Consider the following 25,767-nt stretch of genomic DNA (forward strand, 5'->3'; position numbering starts at 1 on the left):
TGACTGGAAGAGATCCATATTTGTACCCATTCCAAAGAAAGGTGATCCCACAGAATGTGGAAATTACAGAACAGTATCATTAATATCGCACACAAGTAAGATCTTACTAAAGATAACTGAAAAACGGCTGTAGCAGTATACTGACAGAGAACTTCCAGAGGTGCAAGCTGGATTCAGTAGAGGACGTGGAACAAGGGATATCATAGCTACTGTCATGATCTACCTACCTTCTGCTCTAGAAGACTGCTTGCAAGCTTTTAGATCCCAGTCACTACTCACCAAAGTAGTATGTGGAGCAATGTTTTTGTGTAGTATGTTATGCCAATTGAGCTTGATGTCCCCTGTGACTATGCTCCCGAGCCTATAAGTCCAACTACTTTCTCCCTCTGGGTAGCTGGCTGTAGCTACCGTAGAAGTGACTACAAACTTGTCCCATGTCAGCTCTACCATATACCTGGGAATTCTTACAGAACATACAAATATACTTGTAGAAACACTGTCTGCCAACCTTATACATGGTCATGGGCACACTCCCCCCTGCACATACATACCTAATAGTTCAGCTTGTCCACTCGTCTAACCACCTGTAGATCAATGTTTGCCTTCACTGACAACACAGTACTGTATGTGCAAAAGGGTTCATCTTTGTTGTCTGTACCTTCCATGAACCTCTCTATGTCTTCCTCTTTCTCAATGTCACTGTGTTGATCACTCACATTGGTACATTACCCTTCTCTTGACCCAAATCAACACATGTCTCTACCTATCTAACCTCCCTTCCCAACACTGGTAACCAACAAAGAAAATGTCTGTCCATACATAAACCTTTCCTTGACTTTACAATACAAGACTAATACAGTATTTGTCCTTCTGTGATTGACTTATTTTACTCAGCATAACCTCCAACTTCATCCACATCATGCAGTGTTTTGCAGATTCTACATTATTCTTTAGGGTTGCATGATATTCCAATGTGTGTATGTACCATAATTTGGTTATCCATTCTGGTAGGGTGGAGGGTCGACAAAGGAGGGGGAGGCCTTCAATGAGATGGATTGACATGGTGGCTGCAATGATGGGCTCAAGTATAGCAGGGATTGTGGGGCTGGCGCGGGACCGGGCAGTGTTTCGTTCTGCTGTGCATGGGGTCGCTATGAGTCAGAAACGACTCGACGGCGCTTAACAACAACAACAAAAGAAAAACAAAAACAAAAAACCAAACTCACTGCCATCAAGTTGATTCTGACTCACAGTGACCCCCTTTGGGTTTCCAAGGTGGTAAATCTTTATGGAAGTAGATTGCACAGTCTTCCTTCTGCCAAGTGATTATTGGGTTTGAACTGCCAACCTTCAGGTTAACAGCCAAATGCCTTAAGCACTATGCCATCAGAACTCACTAACTTCCACTAGAATGGCTATTAGGAACTCTGGTAATCTAGTGCCTAAGGCACTTGACTGCTGACCAGAAGGCTGGCAGTTCAAACTCACCAGCCACTCCTTGGAAGAAAGATGGGGCAATCTATTTCCGTAGTGATACTGCCTCGGAAACCCAAGGGGGGGTTGCTATGAGTCGGGTCTGACTCGACGGCACATAACAACAAACAACAACAACAGAATGGCTATTAAAAAAAAAAACTCACTGCTGTCAATATAGAGAAATTGGAACCCTCAAACATTGCTGGTAACCAAAAAACCAAACGCACTACCGGCAAGTTGGATCTGACTCATAGCAACCCCTCCTTGGATTTCCAAGGCAGTATCATTACGGAAGTAGATTGCCCAACCTTCCTGGAGTGGCTGGTGTGTTTGAACTGCCAGCCTTCTGGTTAGCAGTCAAATGACTTAGGCACTATGCCACCAGAGCTCCTAGAAATACAAATTTTAAGTATGTTTTTTTTAAAGGAAAAAAAAAAAACCTCACTGCCATCAAGTCAATTCTGACTCACAGCGACTCTATAGGACAGAACAGAAGTGCCCCATAGCAGACTGCCTCACCTCTCTCCCTCATGGAGTGACTCATGGGTTTGAACTGTAGGCCTTCTGGTGAGCAGCCAAATGCTTTAACTACTGTGCCACTAAAGCTCCTTTAAGTATGTAAGTGGTATTAAATATTTTTTAAATTAAATTTTCAACTGCAAATTAAATAGTAAATACACTTATTTCTACACAATTAGATTTATAAGATCTATAATTGTACTTAAATATTTAAGGGAAAAAAGACAACTTTAACAAACCAAATACTGACTGTAAAGGAAATAACTCTGTAAAAGTCTAATGCTGACACACACACACAAACCATAGGAAACAAAAAGCCTTCAATTGATGATATTAATCCCCTAATGATATAAAACAATATGTGGTGTTGCTGACTTACTTTCTGGTTAAGATGAGACTTGTCTGTGAAAATGAATCATGTCATTCAGTTACTTTGCCATTAGTTTGTCAAGTCCATTCTTGGTGACCCCATGTGTGCAGAGTAGAAATGCTCTGTTATCGGCCACATCAAATCTCTTTGCCTTTTTAAATAAGCACCTCCTTTACAAACGCTTTACAAAGTCCTTCACAACTGTAATGCCCAATTCTCTTGTCTTATTTTTCTTTTCACCACCAATAAATCATGAAGATTCAATTAAATTCTACAAATTCACAGACCTAACCGCTAACACAGATTTGAGTTTGAGAGGTAATAAGTATCAATTCTTCTAAGAAACCAAATGCTTTGGTTACCTAGTGCCACTCTGACAGGAATATACCACAAATGGCACGCTTGAACAAACAAGTTTATTGTCTTATAGTTTGGAGGCTTTATGTCCAAGTTCAAGTGCTAGGCTCTAGGGGCGGGTGAAAGCCCCTCTACCTTGGGCTTCAGTTCTGCCTCCTGCTCCCAGCCCACTGGAGCTACATGTTTTTCTTCACTCAGACAGCTACCGCTGAGTCTGAAAGCCCAAGGTTGACAATTGAAAAGACACAGTCCCAATGTTACCAAACCACAGGGCAGGCCATTAATTCAAGTCCACTGAAAGTCCCAAGGTCAACAAAGCATGGCAGGCTGAACAATGACAAGGCTAACAAGCAGTGTTCAAGCATGCCATAAGCTAGAGGCCATTCAGACCACATCCCTAAGGCAGCTACTCAGCTGCTCACAGTAGATTCTACCATAGAGCTGATTACAACTCTCATCATGGGAAATACTACATCCAGCTGTCCAGCCACTCAACGAGGGCCAACCAAGCTGACACACAAACTTAACTACCACACCTAAGTACCAAAAATACTCTACAGAACACAGGTTGAATAACAGCATGGTCAGAAATCTAACAATATAAACAATGCAATTAAAATAACCTGAGAAGTTTTGTTTTAAAATAAAAAAAAAAACTGATGCTGTCCCACCAGATTCTGATTGAACTGGTCTGGAGCAAGGCATGTAGAGTTTAAAATGTTCCCCAGATGATTCTAATTCAAGGATGAGAACTACTTAGTAAGAGGAATGTTAACCAACATTATGAGGAAACAATCTGATAAATCCAGAATGTAGAACATTCTAAATACATCTTCAGAAAATTTCTTAAGTCAGTAGCTCCACAAAAGAACTTTTCAACATAAAAAGAGATTTAAGATGCACACAATGCAATGTATGAACTCTGTCCGAAGCCCAATTCAAATTAAATGTTAAAGACGCCTGGGGAACAACGGGGAATTCTAAAGATGGACTATCCGGATGGCTACACATACACTAAATCAAATTCACTGCCATCAAGTCGATTCCAACTCATACCAACCCCCATTAGGTTTCCAAGGCTATAAATCTTTATGGAAGCAGACTGCCTTATCTTTCTCCTGGGCAGGGTTAGTGGGTTCGAATCACCAACTTTCTGGTTAGCAGTCAAATGCCTTAACCACTAACACCACTAGAGCTCCTTATACATACACATGTACTCATACATAGACAGTCATACCTTGGAGATATTGTGGGTTTGGTTCCAGACTACCACAATAAAGCAAGTATCACAATAAAGCAAGTCACACACACTTTTTGGTTTCCCAGTGCATATAAAAGTTATGTTTACACTATACTGTAGTCTAGTAAGCATGCAATAGCATTAAGAAAAAGTTTCAAATATTGTGAGAATACCAAAATGTGAAGACATGATGCGAGAACATGCTGTTGGAAAAACGGCTCCAAACTAACTCAACAGTGTTGTGACAAACCTTACTTTGTAAAAAAAAAAATCATCTGCAAGCACAATAAAACAAGATATCCTTGCTTATATACATACACACACGTACCTGGTATCAAGAAACTATAAACTGTTTTAAGTTATGATACTAGCACTTCGATTATGTAAGAATGGTCTTATTTTTTAGAGATGCACTCTAAAGAATATGGGAATGAAACATTATGTCTAGGATTTGCTTTAAAATATTTCAGCCTATTAATCAATGAAATAACTGGATGTCTGAAATTTGCTTTAAAACAATCCAGGCTGGGAGGAGGAGGTAATAGATGCAACATTTGTTGATAAACATTGTTTGAAGATTTCCACTAATAGTTTTTTAAAAACTAAATAAATACACAGCTCAAAGAGAAATCAAGACAAAGTAAAAATGCCAAATTGGTAGTAACTCTGCAAAAGTGAACAAATTCGTATATAGTATAGAGGGTTCATTATTCTCATGTGCTTATTTGAAAATTCTTAATTAAAAAAATAGATTCTGTTTAGAGATCTAGAAGCTATTCATATACTCTTGATAAAAGAATAACTCTCATCTACATGATGGCTCATCCTCAACCATGAAGTGCTCTTGGGGAAGGAGGATATTAAATCTAGAAAGTAAAGCAGAAAGAGAATACCCACCAAACAGATCAATTCAGCCTGAACAATCCAAGCAGTAAGACATATGTCATAGCCAGATCACAAGCATACTTAGAATTCAAATACTTTTAAACAGAAAGCCAAAAAATATACAAAAGGAACTTTTCCATACTCAACACCATGTTGTTGTTGTGTGCTGTCAAGTTGCCCCCGACTCACAACGACCCCTCCGTGGGTTTCTGAGGATGTATCACTATGGAAGTAGATTTAGATTGCCCAACCTTCCTTCTGAGTGGCTGGTGGGTTTGAACTGCCAGCCTTCTGGTTAGCAGTCAAGTGCCTTAGGCACTATGCTACCAGAGCTCCTACTTAACACCATATTTATTTCAAAAACTAAACGATTTTCTCTTCAGTAGCACAACTGCCAGGTCATGTCAGTGTTTTTCTGCAGCTCTCGTTGCATTATTTATTATTACTAACAACAGTAAAATCAGAATAGTTCCTTAAAGGTTTCTTTGACTTAAAACCATCTCAAAATAACAAATTCACAAAGACCAACTTGATCATGCAGAAATTTTAGAACTCAGTCCTTTGAAAACATTATTCTTTTATGTTTCTTTCAAAAAGCTTTCAAAAAAGCAAATACTAAAATTGACAACCGAAACAAAATCCTGTTACTTTCATCTGGTTTTAAGTGTGAATACCTAACTGTTCACATAGACATGACAAGATACTTTGTTTTAATGTAAGAAAGGCAGTAACATTCTAAGATCTCCTACTTGCAGGTTTTAAAAAAACTGTTATAAAAGATCATTCTGAAGCTTTTTCTTTTCAGCATGTTTTGCTTATACAAGACCCTGAATATGGCCTTGCATACAAATGGCAAAAAATATTTTCCTGAAAAATGCTTTAATCCACTGAGGACAAAAGAATCCCTAAAACTACAACAGTATATAAAACCAAACTATGTATTGTAACGGCGACTAAACAGGTTGGCAAGCAAGGTCAGTACAAGGGGGAAGAAAAAAAAGTGCAATTCACACTACTGTTAAATGCTCCCCAAAAACTGCATAGTTAAGACTGTTATGTTGGGCAAGGGTAGTATAAAGCTCATAAAAATTTATCAACTTTCTATGGCATTCAATAAACGTACAGTTTATAAAAGCAAAAGTTACTGAAGGAGTGGCATATTCTCAAAGCAACATTACTTTTATTACTCAGCTTAAAAGAAAAAAAATGCTAAAGGGAAACATTTCTCCACCTTGAAAGACCAATGATTCCTATGGAACAGGTGGTCGAAAGACCTGGGCGGGGCAAAAAGAAAGAAAACCAACCAGAACTAGATTTACAAATCTCTTTTTAAAAAAGAAAAAAAAAAAAAAAATGCAACAACTTAGCTGAATGGCTGTCTCTCGCGCGCAAGCGCAAACACGCTATACATGCCATAGGCAGCAGCACCTGGAGACCCACCCTCGCTGCAAAACCTCAGCGAAATGACCCACATCTCCGCCCCAAGTCGCTCCCCGAAGACTATTTCCTACCAAAACAAACCCAATCACCTAAAAAACAAAATAAAACCTGATGGGGGGGCTGTAGCGCTGTCCCAGGGGCCGCCCTCCCACCGCAGCCGAAAGCAGCGCAAACACTACACAACTAGAGCATGAGTGTCCACGAAGGGGGCGGAGGGCGGATGCACTGACAACATTGGAATGGGTGTCAAAAGTCTCACCAATTCCTCGTAGCTCCTGTTGTGCTCATTGCCCTCCCAATCCAACCTCTTCGGCAACAACTGCAAAGACACGAAATGCACACAGATGACTACAGCTCAAATGTAGAAACACCCGGGGGCGGGGGACCGGGCATCACTCTAGGGGCAAGGTCTGGAGGAGGGGACGAGGAGGGGACGAGGAGGGGACGAGGAGGGGACGCGGAGGGGCGGACAGGCGCGCTGAGGACAGAGAAGCACAGACCTGGTACTGCTCCAGCTCCTGCACCAGCACCTGCAGCCGATAAGACGCATATTAGGGGTGGGTCTGGGACCGCACCCCTACTCCATAAAATACTCTCCACCCGCGACCCCCGGCGGCGGCGGCCGCGGGGCCAGAAAGCCCGAGGTCGCCGCTGCCGACCACAGGTCCCACACTCACCTGGGCCGCTCTCCGACACGGGCCCGCCGATAGGTACCGGGCGATGAGGAAGTATAGCTCTGCGGGAAGACGAGGGAGCCAAATCAAGACCCAAGCGAGGGGAAGGGGAGAGACCGGGCAGCCGGGCAAACCGAGGCCGGGGGCGCCGCGTGGAGGAGCAATGGAAGCGCAACCCGCATCTTACCTGACTCGATGAGGGGGACGGGGCGTCGGGCGGGCGAGGGCTCCGCCATGGCCGCGCGCGGGGCGGGAAGTGGGAGCGGGCGAGCGAAATGTGTAGGCCGCGCCGAGGCCTGACCGGGTCAGCGTCCCTCTACCTCAGGCGCGCCGCCACCGCCGCCATGCTATGCGCGCCGCTTGCGTCCGACTCCTCCGCGGGGGGTGTGGAAAATAGTTCCCCCGCGTAGGGGCGCTTGGTAAGAAGCAAAGACGTATGGACGAACCCTAACCGGAAAAGAGAGCCTCGCCCCTTCTTTCCTGGCTTTTGGGTAGGTGGCGGAAAAACTGACAGGTGAACAAAGGCCTCGATCCGAGGGGAGGGAGCTGATGTGTGGGGGAGGGGAGTGCGCGTAGTAGAGATCCCTGCGCGCGGTGAGGCGGTGGTCCGGTCTTTGTGAGGCGCCTGCGCGGCGACGCAGCTCCGCAACTGGTATCTGAGGTTGAGGTCCTGCCACTTCCCGACGCGAGGCAGTGGGTGCGGAGCGGGTCACCGTTGCGCTAGACGTGGGGCTGGCGGGGCCCAAGGTCGCGGAGCTGCCGTTGGCAGCGGGTCCGTTTGAGTCGCCAGCTTTTGGTTCTTCTGAAGGACATTGTGTTTGCCCCCCACGAAGATCTGTCACTTCGGGATGCGAAAGCCTTAACCTTGAGGATTTATTCACCGCAGCCCACGCAAAGAGGAAAACATCGGCCCCAGAAGCTTTCCCTGGGGAGGAGAAATGCGGGGGACGCCACTGGCCAGAAAGACGATGTTGGTTGTGCCCCGGGCTGCGTTAAGGTCCTCCTCCGACCTGTGGCCTTTGGACACAGAACCTTTAAGGCTTGGAGTATTTAACAGCTGTCTACTGATAAGTCTGAGAGCTCCGGTAGCATAGTGGGTAAGGCACTTAACTGCTAACCTGGAGGCTGGTGGTTCAAATCCACCAGCCACTCCTTGGAAGAAAGATGAGGCAATCTACTTCCTTAGTGATACTGCCTCAGAAACCCAAGGAAGGGTTAAGTAAAACGCACGCTGAGGGTGTATATCTCACAGATCAGAGAAAGCAGACCAGAACTAGTGATAACTTAGTATGAAAAGGAAACGAGAGGGCAGTACATACCAGAGCAGCCCATTCCAAGGAAGAGAAGCAGGAAACTGCATGCTGTTTGAGAGAAACCATGTGTCATTAGGAACCTCTTGGAAGATAAGAAGATTTAAGGGTGGAAAGGTGGACAGGACCAAAAAAATTCCCGTAATTGAGATGATAGGCTTCTAACCAAATTGGATTCATCCATGTATTCATCCAACAAACATTGAGTCAGCACACTCCTAGTGCCCTGGTCTGAGTCCTAAAATTGCAGCATTAGCAAATCAATGGGCCGCACATGACAGTTCTGATTCCTATTCATAATAACATCCACAGCACAGAGGTTAAATAGAATGATTCAGAGTGGACTTGGGCAGGACTGACTGACTTGAACCTTGTCACAAATCCACTATTGATTAGATGTGTAACCTTGAGCAAGTCACTTAACCTGTTCCTCAATTTTCCTTTGTGCATATCTCATAGGTTTGTAATGACTCAGTGGATTAATATGTGTTGCTAGCATATACTAGGTACCACATACATGTTAACTCTTATTATTTACACCAAATAGCAAAAGCTCTTGATAGATACAGATAGGCCACCTGGCTTGCACAAATGGTTAATCAAGAGTTTGGAAGTTTAAGTCCACTCAGAGGTGATTTGAAGAAAAGCCTGCTGATCTACCTCTCTACTTTTGAAAGGTCACAACCACTGAAAACGCTGTGAAGCACATTTCTTCTACTTTAATACACATGGGGTCGCCATGAGTTGGAACTGATTTGATGGCAAAGTAGTTTGGTATAGGGAGCTCTGGTAGCGTAGTGCCTAAGGCACTTGACTGATAATCAGTAGGCTGGCGATTCAAACCCACCAGCCACTCCTCGGAAGGAAGATGGGGCAATCTCCTTCCGTAGTGATAGTGCCTCGGAAACCCAAGGAGGGGTCGCTATGAGTCAGGTCCGACTGGACGACACATAACAACAACAACAGTTTGGTATAAGTCTCAGGGAAAGATACAAACATGTTTGGATTGGTACATCCTTAAGTCTGTTTTTAACACAAGTAATGAAGATAAAAATATGGAAGAATAAGCCATCAAAGGTTTCAGTATCTTTTAGGGAAAACAGACATGTATGCAAATAGTGACAAGATTTAGGGCAGAGAAGAAGGGGGATAAACTTGCCTATGGAAGGGGGAGAAATTTCATTTTCCAGACTGCACTGCAGGGAAAGGGAGTCCATACATAAAAACAACAAAGGGCTATACAATAACATTAAAAGTTTAGGATGGCTATCTAGGATAACTTTTGAGGTACAGATGGAAGCTGTTTGGTCTTTTTTTTTTTTTTTTTGGTGGAGGTGAAAGTTTACAGAGCAAATTCATTTTCTATACAGAGTTCATACACACTTTATTTCATGATGTTGACTGCAATCCCCACAATGTAACAACTCTCTTCCCACATCCTACCTGTAGTTACCTCTTCCCCATGTCCTTCTTTCCTGTGCATTCTTACCTCCTGAGCTATCTCCCTGTACAAATACTGCCCTTCTATTTTCCCATGAGTGATCATTCTAAGGAGTGTATCTACCGTGTGTAAATGTTCTGCTTATATGCCCGTCTATTGTTTGGCTGGAAGCCCCACTAGTGAGTTTAACTCCGGGCCTGAAAAGGTGACTAGGGGCTATAGTCTCAGGGGTTTCACCAGGCCCTATCAGACCAATAAGTCTAGTCTTTTTTATGATTTCGAGTTTTGTTCCCCAAATTTTTTGTTCTTCCACTCTATCTCAGATCTCCTGCACTGATCCTTTTCCAAGTGGCGAACCCATTTAGTCTTGGAGCTAAAATTGAGAGCAACTAAGCAGGCAAGTATCTGTTTTTCCTTCTTAGACTGGATTCGAGAGAGGCGAGACCAGGAGACAGGAAAACCATGGGCTCAAGCATAGCAAAGGTTGTGAGGTTGCCACAGGATTGGGCAGTGTTTCATTCTGTTGTACACAGGGTCACTGTAAGTCAGGTTCAAGAATATGTAGATGGTTAAATCAACAAGAGGTTGGGGTGAAAAGAGAAAGTAGAAAGGGTCATACAAGAATCTCAATTTAGGGGTTTAGTAAGTCAAGATTGTGCCACCCAGTGAGATAGGGAATGAAAGCTGTTGCTTCAAACAACTTCATGTTTCGAACATACAGAACATATATTCCCACAGGACAGTGTGATCTGATACTGCTATATTACCAAAGTTAGCAAGTGACAAAGGCATAAAGAGAATTTGAATGTTTAAAGATTGACCAAGGCATTATATATTTCATTTTGTAACAATAACATAAAAGTAAAAGATAACTCCCAAAAGATATTCAAGTGCTGGTCATTGTCCAGAACTATAATTCTGATGTGAGCAGCATGGTAACTGTTACAAGAGATCAGAAAATCATGGCATGGGTTTTCCTTTGCAAGAGCACAAATGGTTCCAGTTGTCCTTTTACAACTCACTCAGACCTGTGACAAATATTATCCCTAGAGTTTAAGTATAGACAAGAAGGAGAGTATCTGCCCCTATTCAACCCCAAAATGATAAAGATTTGACTTCCACATATACTTACCAGGTAGAGGAAAAGGGGTTTTGTTGGTTTAGCAACTCCACAGTGGGCACCAGCCAGAAATGGTCTTCAAACAAGGGGAGAATCTTGTATTTCACGCAGTTGAAGCCAAACCATTTCAAATGCACACACTAAAGTTTGCTTTATGCAAGCGGAAATAATTTTTGTGTTGCATCATAGGAAAGCTATATGGAGAGCTATCTGAAAGTTTAAAAGTTGGTTTATAAGCCAAGACTGTAAGACCAACAGCACGTGACATCAAGCAATGATAGTGTGTCCCATCTCCACAGTGATGCATCTTCCAAGGGACTGAAATGTTTTAGTTCTTGGCAGCCAACCCCTCTCCTGGATAAACATTGCTGATCCTCACAACTTCTAGACTGGTGTTAGTAATATGCTTACTTCAACATGAGGAAGTGGGGGCCCCAAGAGATTGAGAAAAGCCCAAAGGCATGACACTAATAAATGGCAACCTGTCTATAAATCCAGGTGGAACAATTATACTTCAACTGAACAGAAGCACTGCAAAATTCTTTATTCCTTTATTATATTTCACAGAGGAGAAAATCAAGGCCTGAAGAGTAGGGGACTTATACAAGGTTGCACAGCTAGGATGTGACAGAATCTGAAACACACGTGATAGTACTTTAATGCATACTCTCATTTACTACAGACAACTCTGAGTCATATTCTCTCATACCCACTTTAAAGAGGAGAAAACTGAGGCAAAGTTTAGAATTTTCTTTAGAATGAAAAACCTTTTTTTAAAAAAATAATAAAATTCAATAAGGCTTTTCCAAGTCACCACTTAGGAAGCACAAAAGCATTAAATCTGGAAAGCTTATCTGGAAAATTGTGAGCAAACCAGTGTGGCTCTAACAGTTCACTTAGAGTAGTAATCAAAGATGATGGTTAAAGAGTATTGAAAAGACTTTGATAAATGAGGTAAGGAAATCTGAGCAGTGGAAATCTTGCAAAAATTGGATATTTAATTCAAATCCTATTATCAGTATATTTAATGCAAAATTTATGTCAACTGACTTAAGATTTGTTCAGCAGTTGTTGCTGAGGCATGCACAATGTTGACGTAGTTCTGAGGGACATAAAGTTGGACCCCTAGAAGAGAGATACCATAAAAATGAATCAGTGCATGACAGCACAATCAAGTGTCCCCAAAACCTGGATGATAAATTTGTTCTACAAAAACTGTATTGAGAGCTGTCACTAAAGCAAGCACTATGTGATAAACACTGGCTCCTGGGCTTCTAGTGGTTGAATCCCCCAGAAATAGAATACTTAACATTTTAGTAGATTTTTCAGAGGCCTTTGTGAGACAAAATGAGTAAAGTTCTCTGATCTTTCTGTAAGTCTTCAGTCACTAGGAGACCAAGCATTTAGTTCTTAGGGCTCCACCTCTACCTACTTGTTGTATCCTCCTTCTCTCTAGACCTTTTCTTTCCTTGAAGTCTAACCTAACCGTTGTTTTTGTTGTTATTTGCCATCACGTCAGTCCCGACTCATAGCGAGCTGTCCTTTAATGCTACTTGTCCCTGCCTCCCTCAGCAAATTTTTTCCACATTTATCTCTTCCCTCGCCAGCTTCTGCCTCTTCCTAGTCGTTGGCTTCTGTCCCTGTTTGTTCCCACATTGCAGGCATTGGCCCATGTCTGTCTCCCAGTCTTACCAGTTCATTCTTGGAAATGTTTCTCACAGGAGAAAACAGTGTGATTGGACAAGACCTTGGGAACTTGGGAGCCTGATTCAGAATACGTCTGTTTGAATGTCAGGAACACCACCGGCTAGTTGAGTCACCTCACTGTGGCTCAGTTTTATTTTGTTTTTAAATCTTTAAAATGAGAATCATAACTAATAGATAATAATTTATTGAATTTTTCTATATCCTGGACATTGTGTTCAACCGTTTATCTGTATTTTTAACACTTATGAGAGAGATAGAATATACAAGTTATTTGTGAGCATTTCCAGAGAAAATGCCTAGAAAGTTCTTTGAACAATGCCTAGCTCTCAAGATGTTATTATATAAAAAATATTTTTTTTCTCTGTTCTCACTTGGTTCAGGCCCTCATTCACCTAAGAGCATCCTCAAAGTTCTTCCTGATTCTTTCCCCATCCAACTAATCCTGTCCCTGCTCTTGAATTTCCTTAAATACAGTTTTACCTATTCTCTATTCAAACCTTTCCTTTCCCAGTCACCTCAAACCCAAGGTTTTTTGGCTTGTATTTAAAGCTGTCTTAGTTCTCTAGTGCTGCTATAACAGAAATACCACAATTAGATGGCTTTAACAAACAGACATTTATTCTCTTACAATTTAGGAGACTAGAAGTCCAAGTTCAGAGTGCCAGCTCTAAGGGAAGACTTTCTTTGTGTGTGTGTGTGTGTGTGTGTGTGTGTGTGGCTCTTGTTTCTAGGAGGATCCCAGCATGGGGACCCTGGGTACAAAGGAAGCATTCTGCTCCTGGCTCTTTTTTCTTGGTGGTAGTAGGTCCCCAATCTCTGCTTGCTTCTCTCTCCTTTTATCTCTTGTAAGATAAAAGGTGTTGCAGGGCACACACCAGGGAAGCCCCACTTACATCAGATCAGGATTGTGATGGGATTCACAAACTAAACTCACAGCCTTCAAATTGATTTGATTCATAACGACCCCCTTCTTGGGTTTCCAAGGCGGTATCTCTACGGAAGTAGATTGCCCAGTCTTCCTTTGAGGAGCAACTAGTGGGTTTGAACTGCCAGCCTTCTGGTTAGCAGTCAAATGCCTTAGGTATTATGCCATGAAGGGTGTTGAAACCTACCTTTAATCTTAATGCTTTTACACCCAATTGGTTTATCACATCAGATCACATCATGGGGTGTCATGTATCTGCCCACCCAAAAGAAAACCCACTGCCATCAAATTGATTCCACTTCATAGCAACCCCCCTTAAGGTTTCTAAGGCTGTAAATCTTTATGGAAGTAGATCGCCTCATCTTCCTCCCGCCAAGCAGCTTGTGGGTTTGAACCGCCAACCTTTTGTTTAACAGCCAAATTCTTGCCCACTGCACCACCGGAGCTCCTTGTATATCTGCCATATTACATCATTATATTACTTCTAAACCACTGAGAATCATGGCCCAGCCAAGTTGACACAAAATTTGGGTGGCACAATTCATTCCATGACACCATCTTTTGTTTCCCTGCTCTTTGTCCTGGAAGGCTATGTATGTACTTAGCATTAAGCATCCTTGCTTTTTGCCATTCAGTGGGATTCATCTAGGAGGAGGCACCAGCCGGATATGGAAGGATAGGAGGAAACTGAGATTAGAGTTCCTATTTCCCCAGCTTCCTGCCAAGCCAGTTGATAGTGGCTGGTCTTCTATAAATACTACACTTCATGTGGGACCAAACAAAAAAACCAAACGCACTGCCGTCGAGTAGGATCCGACTCATAGCAACCCCTCCTTGGGTTTCCAAGGCAGTATCACTACGGAAGTAGATTGCCCAACTTTCCTTCCAAAGAGTTGCTGGTGGGTCTGAACCTCCAGCCTTCTGGTTAGCAGTCAAATGCCTTAGGCACTATGCCACCTGAGCTCCCATTCATGTGGAACAACCATATGCATATAGCAACCCTCTCTGGGTTTTAATACCACTGGATCCCCTGCCCTTCAGAACTTGGGTTTTTCCTCTGAGTTAGATGGGAGTCACTGGTGGGAACTTAGGGTACTTCACCAGTGCTTGCTGGTTTATTTTAACTCTACCCAAAACTAAACCAAAGTAACCTCTGGGTGGATTTGAACTGCCAGTCTTTCAAGGATTAACCATTTGTGCCACCCAGGAATTCCACTGTGGGAGAAAATTGTGGAGAGGGAAAAATGCCCTCATGTTACTGCAAACTCTGCCGCTGCTGGTGTTCTTTTCATGACGGCACTCTAACCTGTGCAAGGGTCAGTCTCCAGGCATGTTACGGGCCAACAGGCTATGCACAGATCTAAACACCACACTGTACAAAAGATTATGAGTGAATGTCAAGAGCATACAATTTCAGTTCTGGGGAAATTTGTTTAGAAAATTTCTCATTAAACATTATTAAAAATAATCAAAACTCAACAAAATTTGAACTTAAGGTTTATTCTGAGACTTAGTCTATATGCATAGAGGGAGACTATTTTGATTCCAGAAAAATCAAATGCTCAAAGAATCTAGGTACAATGAGGCTTGTAAGGAGAAAAGAAGGGAGAAATATAAAAGATCAACCACTAAGTTTAGCATGGTTGATTGCTATACCTCCCTTCAGATCTGAATTAGCTTTTAACAGGATCCCTCCAGCAGCCTGTGCAGGACAGATTGTAATGGGATGAAGGTGGAAGCAGGTGAAATATTTAAGAGGTTGTATATAGATTTATATGTATATAATTTTGATTCCAAAAAAAAGCAAATGCCTTAAAGAAGATAGGTGTAATGGGGCTTACATAGAGAAGATTCACGCCCCCCCCAAAAAAAAAAAAAAACCCACTGCCACTGACTCGATTCCAACTGATAGCAACCATAGAAGACAGAATAGAACTGCCCTATAGAGTTTCCAGGGCTATAAATCTTTAGAAAAGAAAACTACCACTTCTTTCTCCTGTGGAGCAGCTGGTGGGTTCGAACTACCCAACCTTTTGGTTAAGGAGCCAATCACATTAACCACTGTTCTATCAGTGCTCATAAAGAGAAGAAACCCACCCACAACCATGGAGTCAATTCCAACTCAAACCAACTCAAAATGACAGAGTAGAACTGGCCATTTGGGTTTCCAACCCTGTAAATCTTACTGTCTTATCTTTCTCCTGCATGGCAGCCGGTGGATTCAAACCACTAGTCTTTTGGTTAACAGCCCAATGTTTTAACCACCATACCACCAGAGCTTCTGAGATGTGTCTAGGTGGGTTCAAACTGCCAAGTTTGTCCAGTAGTGAAGCACTTAACCACTTATGCAAATTTAACAAAAACCAAAAAAACAGACTCTCTACCATTGAGTCAGTTCTGACTCAGAGCAACCCCTATTGGGTTTCCAAGGCAGTAAATCTTTACAGAAGTAGATTGCCCCATCTTCCTTCCACAGAGCAGCTGGTAGGTTTAAACTGCCAACCTTCCAGTTAGCAGACAAATGCCTTCGGCACTACACCACCAGAATCCCTTAAATTTAAGTAGATCTTTATTAATTTCTTTACTAATAAGTAGTAAGCTAGATTCAGAAGGGAATGTGAAACAAGGGATATCATTGCTGATGTCAGATGGATCTTGGCTGAAAGCAAAGAATACCAGAAAGATGTTTACTTGTCTTTTATTGACTATGCAAAGGCATTTCACTGTGTGGATCATAACAAATTACAGCTAACATCGCAAAGAATGGGAATCCCAGAACACTTAACTGTGCTCACAAAGAACCTATACATAAACCAGGAGGCTGTTGCTCGAACAGAACAAGAAGATACTGCATGGTTTAAAGTCAGGAAGGGTGTGCATCGGTTATATTTATTTAATCTGTATGCTGAGCAAATAATCCAATAAAGTGGACTATATGAAGAAGAATGTGGCATCAGGATTGAAGGAAGACTCATTAATAACCTGCAATATGCAAATGACACAATCTTGCTTGCTGAAAGTGAAGATGACTTGAAGCACTTACTGATGAAAATCAAAGACTACAGTCTTTATCATAAGTTACACCTCAATATAAAGAAAACTAAAATCCTCACAAGTGAACCAATAAGCAGCATCATGATAAATGTTGAAAAGATTGAAATGGTCAGGCATTTCATTTTACTTGGATCTACAATCAACAGCCATGGAAGCAGCAGTCAAGAAATCAGACGTCTTATTACACTGGGTAAATCTACTGCAAAAGGCCTCTTTAAAGTGTTAAGAAGCAAAGATGTTAGTTACTTTGAAGATTAAGGTGCGCTTAACCCAAACCATGATATTTTCAATCACCTCATATGCATGTGAAAGCTAGACAATGAATAAGGAAGACTGAAGAAAACTTGATGCCTTGGAATTGTGGTGTTGGCCAAGAATACTGAAAATACCATGTGTATTGGTTACCGCTGTGCTGCTCTATTTTGATACCACAAATGGGATGCTTTAACAAATAGGAGTTTATTATCTTACAGTTTGGAGGCTTTAAGTCCGAGTTCAAAGTGCCAAGCTCTAGGGGCTGCATGAAAGCCCCTAAACCTTGGGCTTCAGCTCTGCCTCCTGCTTCCAGCCCACTAAAGCTGGATGCGTTTCTTCACTCAGACAGCTGCCGGATGTTGAGGCTATGTCAGTTTGTGTGTCAACTTGGCTGGGCCTGGTTGAGTGTCTGGGCAGCTATATGTAGTATTCCCCATGATGAGACTGGCAATCAACTCCATGGTGGAATCTACTGTGAGCAGCTGAGTAGCTGCCTTTGGGTATGTGGTCTGCTTCCCGTATATAAGAAACCGCTTTGGGAATGGTCTTTAGTGCTTGAACCCTGCTTGTTAGCCATGTCGTTCAGCAGCCTGCCATGCTCTGCTGATCTTGGGACTTTCAATGGACTTGAATCAATGGCCTGCCATGTGGTTTGGTAACATCGGAACCGTGCCATTTGTCCACCTTGGGCTTCTTAGCCTTAGCAGCCAGTAGCTACCTGAGTGAAGAGATGCCTGTAGCTTCAGTGGGCTGGGAGCAAGAGGCAGAGCTGAAGTCCAAGGTCGAGGGGCTTTCACCCAGCCCCTGGAGCCTGGCACTTTGAACTCAGACTTCTAACCTCTCGAACTCTAAGAGAATAAACTCCTGTTTGATAAGGCCATCCCATTTGTGGTATATTCTTGTCAGAGCAACACTAGGTAACCAAAACAGGCTGACAAGCCCAAAGTTGACAAGTAAAAAGGCACAGTCCCAATGTTACCAAACAATATGGCAGGCCATTGATTCAAGTCCATTGAAAGTCCCAAGATCAGCAGAGCATGACAGGCTGCTGAGCAAGGACTCGGCTACATTCAGGGTTCAAGAGTGCCATAAGCTAGAAACCATTCCCAAAGCTGCTGCTTACATATGGTAAGCAGACCACATCGCTAAAGCAGCTACTCAGCTGCTTGTTGTAGATCCCACCATGGAGTTGATTGCCAGTCTCATCATGGAGAATAACTACCACCAGCTTGCCCTGCCACTCAATCAGGCCCAGCCAAGTTGACACACCACCTTACCGGTCACACTATGGACTTCCAGAAGAATAAACAAATTCATCATCTACCTTGATCATGTTTTCAGAACGAACTATTCCCTGGAGAAGGATATCATGCTTGGTAAAGTGGAGGATCAGTAAAAAGGGAAATTCTCAAAGAGATGTATTGACACAGTGGCTACAACCGATGGGCTCAAGTAGAGGAAGGATTGTGAGGATGGCACAGGACTGGGCAGTGTTTTGTTCATAGGGTCCATATGTGTCAGAGCCAACTCAAAGGCACCTAACAACAATAATAAGCAGTAACTTGTAAGAAGATAGCTTAGAGTTCTGTAAACATCCTATTTCTCATCAAAATTTCACTCAATTTTAGGATCATTGTCTGAATTACTACTATGATATTTACCAAATGGTGGTTCCTTTACTTCTTCTCCACTTACTAGCAGGCACTCTTCTGTAAAAGAGAACTTTATTTCTCCCCCATTCATTTGTTTCTTTGGTTGCTTGCTTATATCAGTGTAGACTCATAGATTCCTGCATTTTCTATGCATCATAATCTGTTACAAACACTTTGGAAAGTTTTTGGGAGAACCTATCTATGAAAGCTAAACACATGCATACCCTGTAACCAATTCCACTTCTGAGAATGCAACAGAAATGCATAAATGCATTCACCAAACGACACATATAAAATATAAAATGTGCCTAGTAGAACTACTTCTACTAGCACCAGACTGGAATCAACCAAATGCCTATTAACTGGAGAATGGATGAAGAAATTGGAGCTTATTTATAATAAAAGGAGTTTTGGTGGCACTATAGTTAAGGCATTGGGCTACTAACCAAAAAGTTGGCAGTTGGAACCCACCAGCTGCTCTGCAGGAGAAAAATGAGGCAGTCTACTTCCATAAAGATTTATAGCCTTGGAAATCCTAGAAGGGTCACTATGAATTGGTATCAAGTCAAGGGCAGTAGGTATGGTTTTGGTTTATTTATAATGATGGAAACCTATATAGGAGTGACATAGATGACTCTCCTAAACGTAAGAGTTAAACAAAAGAAGCCAGACACAGAGTCTGGCTACTTAAAATTCTATTTAAGGTTATAGCTTGTATCAATAATGAGGTTTCTATCACAGAAAGTAGACCACTGGGCATATGACCTTATGCAATTGTGAAAATTGGTTAAACAGTCTCTGTAAGGCTGTTGCCTGCAATTCTGAGGCTCGTGCCTGAAGTCCATAAGATCAGTGGTCACAAAAAGAAGATGGACATGAACTAGAGGAGAAAAAGGGCAAATTGGAACCCATAGGGACAAACTGGAGCCTGTGTCAGTCTCTTACCACCTCCAACTTTGATGATGTGGGTGTCCTGTAGGAGAAGCTGGCATCTTTTGTCAAGGAGCTGAGTCACACCTGGCCTAGGAGTTGGAGAAGTTTCAGAAGAATTGGGGATGGGGGCAAGGGAGGCATGGGGGTAAAGTAGTTATGAAGGGGCTGCAGGCCCAGCTGCTGACCTGCACCAGTGGTGAGCCAGAGGTGAGCCAGGGGATCAACAACAATCCCAATCCCATGAGCACCAGCATCACCTGCTTCCTGGACTGGCCTGCTGAACATGAAAACAATATGGTCCTTCCTTCACTTTTGCCTGCACAATCTTACACTAGATGCCTTTTTAGCCCTTCCTAAGCAGACACATCCAGTGGAGGGAACTCCAGGAGATGTAGTTTCTCTTACCAATGAAGGAGCTCTGGTAGCATAGTACCTAAGGCACTTGACTGCTAACCAGAAGGCTAGTGGTTCAAACCCACCAGCCACTCCTCAGAAGGATGATGGGGCAATCTACTTCCGTAGTGATACTGCCTTGGAAACCCAAGGAGGGGTCGCTATGAGTCGGGTCCAACTTGATGGCACATAACAACAACAATTTACCAACGACACATTACAGACTCACCACATGGCTCTACCCCTTATTAGCTGCGGTCCCTTAAGGAAAATTCCTTCACTTCACAGAAAAAATGTAACCATTAAGAATTAGCCATGGATTTTCATGACAATTAAATTAAGTACTCTGTGTTCTAGGCACCATGCCTAGATAATGACACTTAAATTTTTGTTGAATTAGTTAATCCCATTACTAAATTAGATACTCAAAAAATGAGCTTTTAGTTTAAGTGTGTCACTGATAGAGATCATTATCTCTTCTAATTGATAAAAGAGAATTATTGGATGCAAATTTTTTTTAAATAATGTGTTTTTGGTGAAAGTTTACCTAACAAGTTAGGTTCCCATTTGACAGTTGCCACATAAATTGTTCAGTGACATTACTTGTATTTTCACCATGTGTCAACATTCTCTTTAATTGTCTCCTGGTTGTTCCATTTCCAATACTCTAGTTCCCTGCCCCCTGATCTTCTTCTCATCTTTGCTTTAATGTAAATGCTGATCTTTAGGCCTCATACACATGGTTTGTTAGTAAAGCACTGACCTACAGGTAATAATCTTTATTTTGTGTTTCACTTTGCTATTTCACTAAAAGGTGATCTCAGGATAATTTCTGTTCTAGATTTAAAGCATGTCTTAGGGTGATATTTCAGGGAGTCCTCTGGTCTCAACTGGTCCATTAAGTCTGGCCTTTTTTTAAAGAATTTTTCTCCCATTCTTTCCAGGACCATCTATTGTGATCCCAGTCAGATCAGTCAGTGGTGATAGCTGGGCACCATCTACTTCTGGTCTCAGGGTAAATGAGGTTAGGTCAAGTAGGCTATCAGCCTTGTAGACTTGTTTGTTCACTGAGACTTTAGTTTTCTTCTTCCTCTTTTGTTCCTAAGGAGCAGAGACCATGAGTTGTATCTTAAATGGCTGCTCAAAAGCTTTTAAGACCCTAGTCACTCTCATTTCACTAGGATGCAGAACTTGGACTTTGTGAACTATATTATGCCAATTGACTGACTTGCCCCATGAGACTATTGTCCCAAGTTTTCAAACCCAGAAAACCAATCTCACAAGGTGTTTAGTTATGCCTGAGGTGTGTCGGTAGTTGTGTCTTCAATAAATATATATGCCTGCACATACATTTCTGTATTTACATGTACATACAGAAACTTCCATTTGGTGTCATATATATATACATTTGTACCTACCCATATATCTATATGCCTATAACCCATCATATGAGATCATATATTCATTTTTTTTGTCTTTGTTGGAATTCTTGCCCGCATATATATATTCCAGCACTATATCAGACAATGTTTCAGGGCTATTCATAAATCTTTCCAGTAATATATCTGACAGTATTTCACTGCTATTCATAAGGTTTTCACTGGCCAATACCTTGAGAAGTGGATGGCCCTTCCTTCTTCCAAGTCTTTCTTAGTCTGGAAGCTCTGCTGAACCTACACATCATAGGTGACCCTGGCCTTTGAAAGGGAGCTCTGGTGGCATAGTGCCTAAGGCATTTGACTGCTAACCAGAAGGCTGGCAGTTCAAACTCACTAGTCACTCTTTGGAAGGAAGACTGGGTGATCTACTGTTGCAGAGATACTGCCTTGGAAACCCAAGGAGGGGTAGCTATGAGTCAGATCCAACTCAACAAGCAGTGAGTTTTGTTTTGTTTTGTTTTGTTTTGTTTTTTGGTCTTTGAAATACCAGTGGCATAGCCTCCAGCCTCACAGCAACATGCAAGCCACCCACAGTACGGCAAACTGACAGACAAGTGGTGGCAACAACATATATATACATATATATATATGTATGTATATCTGTATGTATATATGTATATGAGGTGCTCTGGTGGTGCAGTGCCTAAGACATTTGACTGCTAACTAGAAGGTTAGCAGTTCAAACTCACCAGTCACTCTGTGGAGCAAGACCACACAATCTACTTCCATACAGATTTACCACCTCAGAAACCCGATGGAAGTCACTGTGAGTCAGAATCAACTCAATGGCAGTGAGGTGGTTTTTTTGTTTTTGGTATATGTATATGTAATATACATTTTAAATGAGTGATAAAATCATATGTCTTACCCATTTATGTAGAACAAAAGCCCAATGATATAATATTGTACACTAAAGAGTAGTTAAAATGGCAAATTTTATGTATGTATGTTTTACCACAATAAAGTTTTCAAATATTGATATAGCATTAAGAATGCTGGGTAAATAGCATATATGACTATGAGACCAGAAGAACTAAATGCTGCCCAGCTGCCACTGTCAGCCACCCGGAGGGGATCTATGTTGGAGATCCTGGACAGAGAGAGAGAAAAATGTGGAACAAAACTCAAAATCATAAAAAAAAAAAAGGGGGGGGGGAACCAAGTTTGCTGGTCTGATAGAGCCTGGTGGAACTACTGAGACTATGACCCCTAGCTGCCCTTCAGGTCTGGAATGGAACCCACTCCTTTGGCTTCCAGCCAAACAAAGGACAGGCATATGAGCTGAACACTTACATTAGGCAGACACACTCCTTGGAGAGATCAATCATGGGAGAATAGAAGGGCTGTGTATGCACAGGGAGGCAGCTCAGGGGGCAGGAGTGCATGGGAGGGAAGGACACAGGAAAGAGGTGGCTATGGGAAGAAGTGGGAGGAGAGCTATTGCATTGTGGGAGATTGCAGGCAATGTCATGAGACAAACTGCATGCTGCTCTATGGAAGATGAATTTGTTCTGTAAAATTCCATCCAAATAACAATAAAATTATAAAAAAAGAATGATGAGTAAAGATGAAAATAAGCAAAGACAAATACTTGCCTCCTTTTGTTAGGTGCCATCGAGTTGGCTCTGACTCAGAGCAACCCCATGTATAACAAAACAAAGCATTGCCCAGTCCTATGCCACTCTCACAATAGTTAGTATCTTTGAGCCCATTGTTGTAGCGGTTGTGTTGATCCATCTTGTTGAAAGTCTTCCATTTTTTTTGCTGACCCTCTACCAAGCAGTATGTCCTTCTCCAGGGATGGGTCCCTCCTGATAACGTGTCCAAAGTAAGCAAGATGAAGTCCCTTCACAACTGGACCAATAAACAGCATCATGATAAACAGAAAATATTGAAGTTGCCAAGGATTTCATTTTACTTGGATCAAGTTGCCTCTTAGTACATACTAAAAAAAAAGGTCATAAATACACATACTTAAATCTTATCTGCCCTTATGTTGTTAGCTTAAAATAAGAGCTTACAGAACAGAATGCAAAGTATTCTATTTTTTTTTTTAAAATAAGACATATTTTATACAGGATATAGAATATAAAGACAAAAACCAGAGTATATGTGGTTTAAAAACACAAGCTCTATAGTCAGATGTCCTGGGTTAGATTCTAAGCTTCACCACATATATTAGCTGTATAGGTGATCTAGAAAGGACCTGGCATTTGACTGCTAACCAGAAGCCTGACAGTTCAAACCCACCAGCCACTCCTCGGAAGGAAAGCTGGGCAATCTACTTCTACAGAGATACTTTCTCGGAATCCCAAGGAGGGGTCGCTATGACTTGTAACCGACTGGACAGCAGTGAGTGAGTGTGAGAAAGGAGCTCTGGTGATGTAGCAGTTAAGGCATTTGGCTGCTAACCAAAAGGTCTGTGGTGTGAGCCCACCAGCCATTCTGTGGGAAAAAAAAGAGGCAGTCTGCTTCTGTAAAGATTTACTGCCTTAGAAACGCAATGGGGGTCACTATGTGTTGGAATCAATTCAATGGCAGTGAGTTTGGAGTTTTTCAAGGTAAGTTAAACATGATGCCTCTGTTTTCAGTAAAAGAGGGAAAGCAGTGATTCCTACCTCACAGAGTCATCAACATTATCAACTGAGAAACAGTGGGGAACTACTTAGAATACCAGCTGAAACATAACAAGTGCATGATAAATGTTTGCTGATGATCACTGTCTTTGTCATTATTACTAATGGGTGAAAACAGCTTGGAAGTATGTGGATCTAAATGCTAACCCATGTAGTGATATATCAGTTGGATTTTTTTTTTCTTTTTCTACTTTTCTTACATGTTCCAAATCATTTACAATAAACACACACATTATTTTTTAAACAACCCCCCCCAAAAAAAACCCTCTTTTCACAGTCTCCTTATTTTGGCTCCATTCTTAGGATTCCCATTCTACCTTCTCTTCTTCAACATATGAATAAATACTTAAGAATTATATCCTTTCAGTGTTCCCAAACATCATGTAGGATTTTTTCATTTAAGTAAAGAAATGCTCATATTTGACATGCATAAACTCATTTAGTTTATTTCAGGGTCATAACAAAGCACACAAAGTAAGACCTTGTGGTGGTTATGTTTATGTGTCAACTTGGCTGGGCCTGGTTGAGTGGCTGGGCAGCTGGTGGTAGTTATTCTCCACGATGAGACTGGCAATCAATTCCATGGTCGGATCTGCCACAAGCAGTTTGGGTGTGTGGTCTGCTTCCCGTATGTAGGAAGCAGCTTTGGAAATGGTCTCTAGCTTATGGCACACTTGGACCCTGCATGTAGCCATGTCGTTGTTCAGCAGCCTGCCATGCTCTGCCAACCTGGAGACTTACAATGGACTTGAATTGATGGCCTGCTGTGTGGTTTGGTAACATCGGGACTGTGTCTTTTTACTTGTCAACCTTGGGCGTGGCATCCTTAGCAGCCAGCAGCTGTCTGAGTGAAGAAAGACCTCTAGCTTCAGTGGGCCGGGAGCTGGAGGCAGAGCTGAAGCCCAAGACTGAGGGGCTTTCACCCAGCCCCTAGAGCCTGGCACTCTGAACTTGGACTTAAAGCCTCCAAACTGTAAGAGAATAAACTCTTGTTTGTTAAGGCCATCCCATTTGTGGTATATTTTTGTCAGAGCGGCACTAGATAATAAGAACAGACCTCAATACATTAATTTAGAAATGGAGAATCGGAGTAAACAGTAGCAATTATGTTAGTTCAATGTTTAGTCTAAATCATAAGACTTCAGGCATTTACCTTTTACAAGTGATCTCATGAACATGGCTTCAACTTGGTGTTGGTCCCTCAGAGCTAGGGTCCAAGGTCAGTGATAGTGAACAAGATCTCAGTGCAGAGTCTCAGTCTTTGGACAGCATCAGACTCTAGAGGGAGGTTTCATCTCTGTCTTCTCTCAGTGAGTGAACAAAAATATAACATTCACATGTGAACTCCTCACCTTGGCCTCACAGAGTAAAGACCAGGGTGATGTCAAGGACTAGTATGCTATGTCTTCTCTCTAGGATTGGAGATTGGCCAAATGTCACATCTTCAAGGATAGATCTTAGAGAGGTTGTTTAGACTTACATCTCAAGGCTAGTTTACAAAGATTGAGTTATGTTTTTCTTTTATCACAGCGTGCTATGTCAAAGTCATTTTAAGGGTTGTTTATCACATTTTGCACATACTTCTCTGTTTCTATATCTAAGTTCAGAAATTTTATAAATAATTTTCTAATGATTTACAGGTTTCTAGTCATTTATAATTAATGTTGGGAGCTCTGGTGATGTAGTGCCTAAGGCATTTGACTGCTAACCAGAAGGCTGGCGGTTCAAACCCACCAGCCACTCCTCAGAAGGAAAATTGGGCCATCTACTTCCACAGAGATACTGCCTTGGAAACCCCAGGAGGGGTCACTTTTTTTTAAATATATAATGAATGTTAGCCTCACAAAGGTAAACATATTTCTGTGTTCATATTATGAATATATATGTGTGTGTGTGTGTGTGTACATATGTATATGTATATAAGTATATATGTGTGTATGT

At 41.9% G+C, this 25,767-nt stretch overlaps 1 protein-coding gene across 1 annotated transcript in view; it reads right to left on the reverse strand.

Annotated features, from left to right (window-relative positions):
- Nucleotides 1-7,197, reverse strand: part of BRWD1 (bromodomain and WD repeat domain containing 1) — a 197,153-nt gene extending 189,956 nt beyond the window's left edge. Inside the window, exons 1-4 of the mRNA XM_007945551.2 lie at nt 7,149-7,197; nt 6,965-7,023; nt 6,788-6,817; nt 6,547-6,606 (exon numbers count right to left, since the gene is read on the reverse strand). Coding sequence (XP_007943742.2) covers nt 6,547-6,606; nt 6,788-6,817; nt 6,965-7,023; nt 7,149-7,197 — 198 coding nt within the window. The remainder of the gene's footprint in view (nt 1-6,546; nt 6,607-6,787; nt 6,818-6,964; nt 7,024-7,148) is intronic.
- Nucleotides 7,198-25,767: the final 18,570 nt, after the last annotated feature.

This window comes from Orycteropus afer, unplaced genomic scaffold (genome assembly GCF_000298275.1).
Source record: "Orycteropus afer afer isolate SDZICR_OR568_19922 unplaced genomic scaffold, OryAfe1.0 scaffold00137, whole genome shotgun sequence".
Taxonomy (NCBI): Eukaryota; Metazoa; Chordata; class Mammalia; order Tubulidentata; family Orycteropodidae; genus Orycteropus; species Orycteropus afer.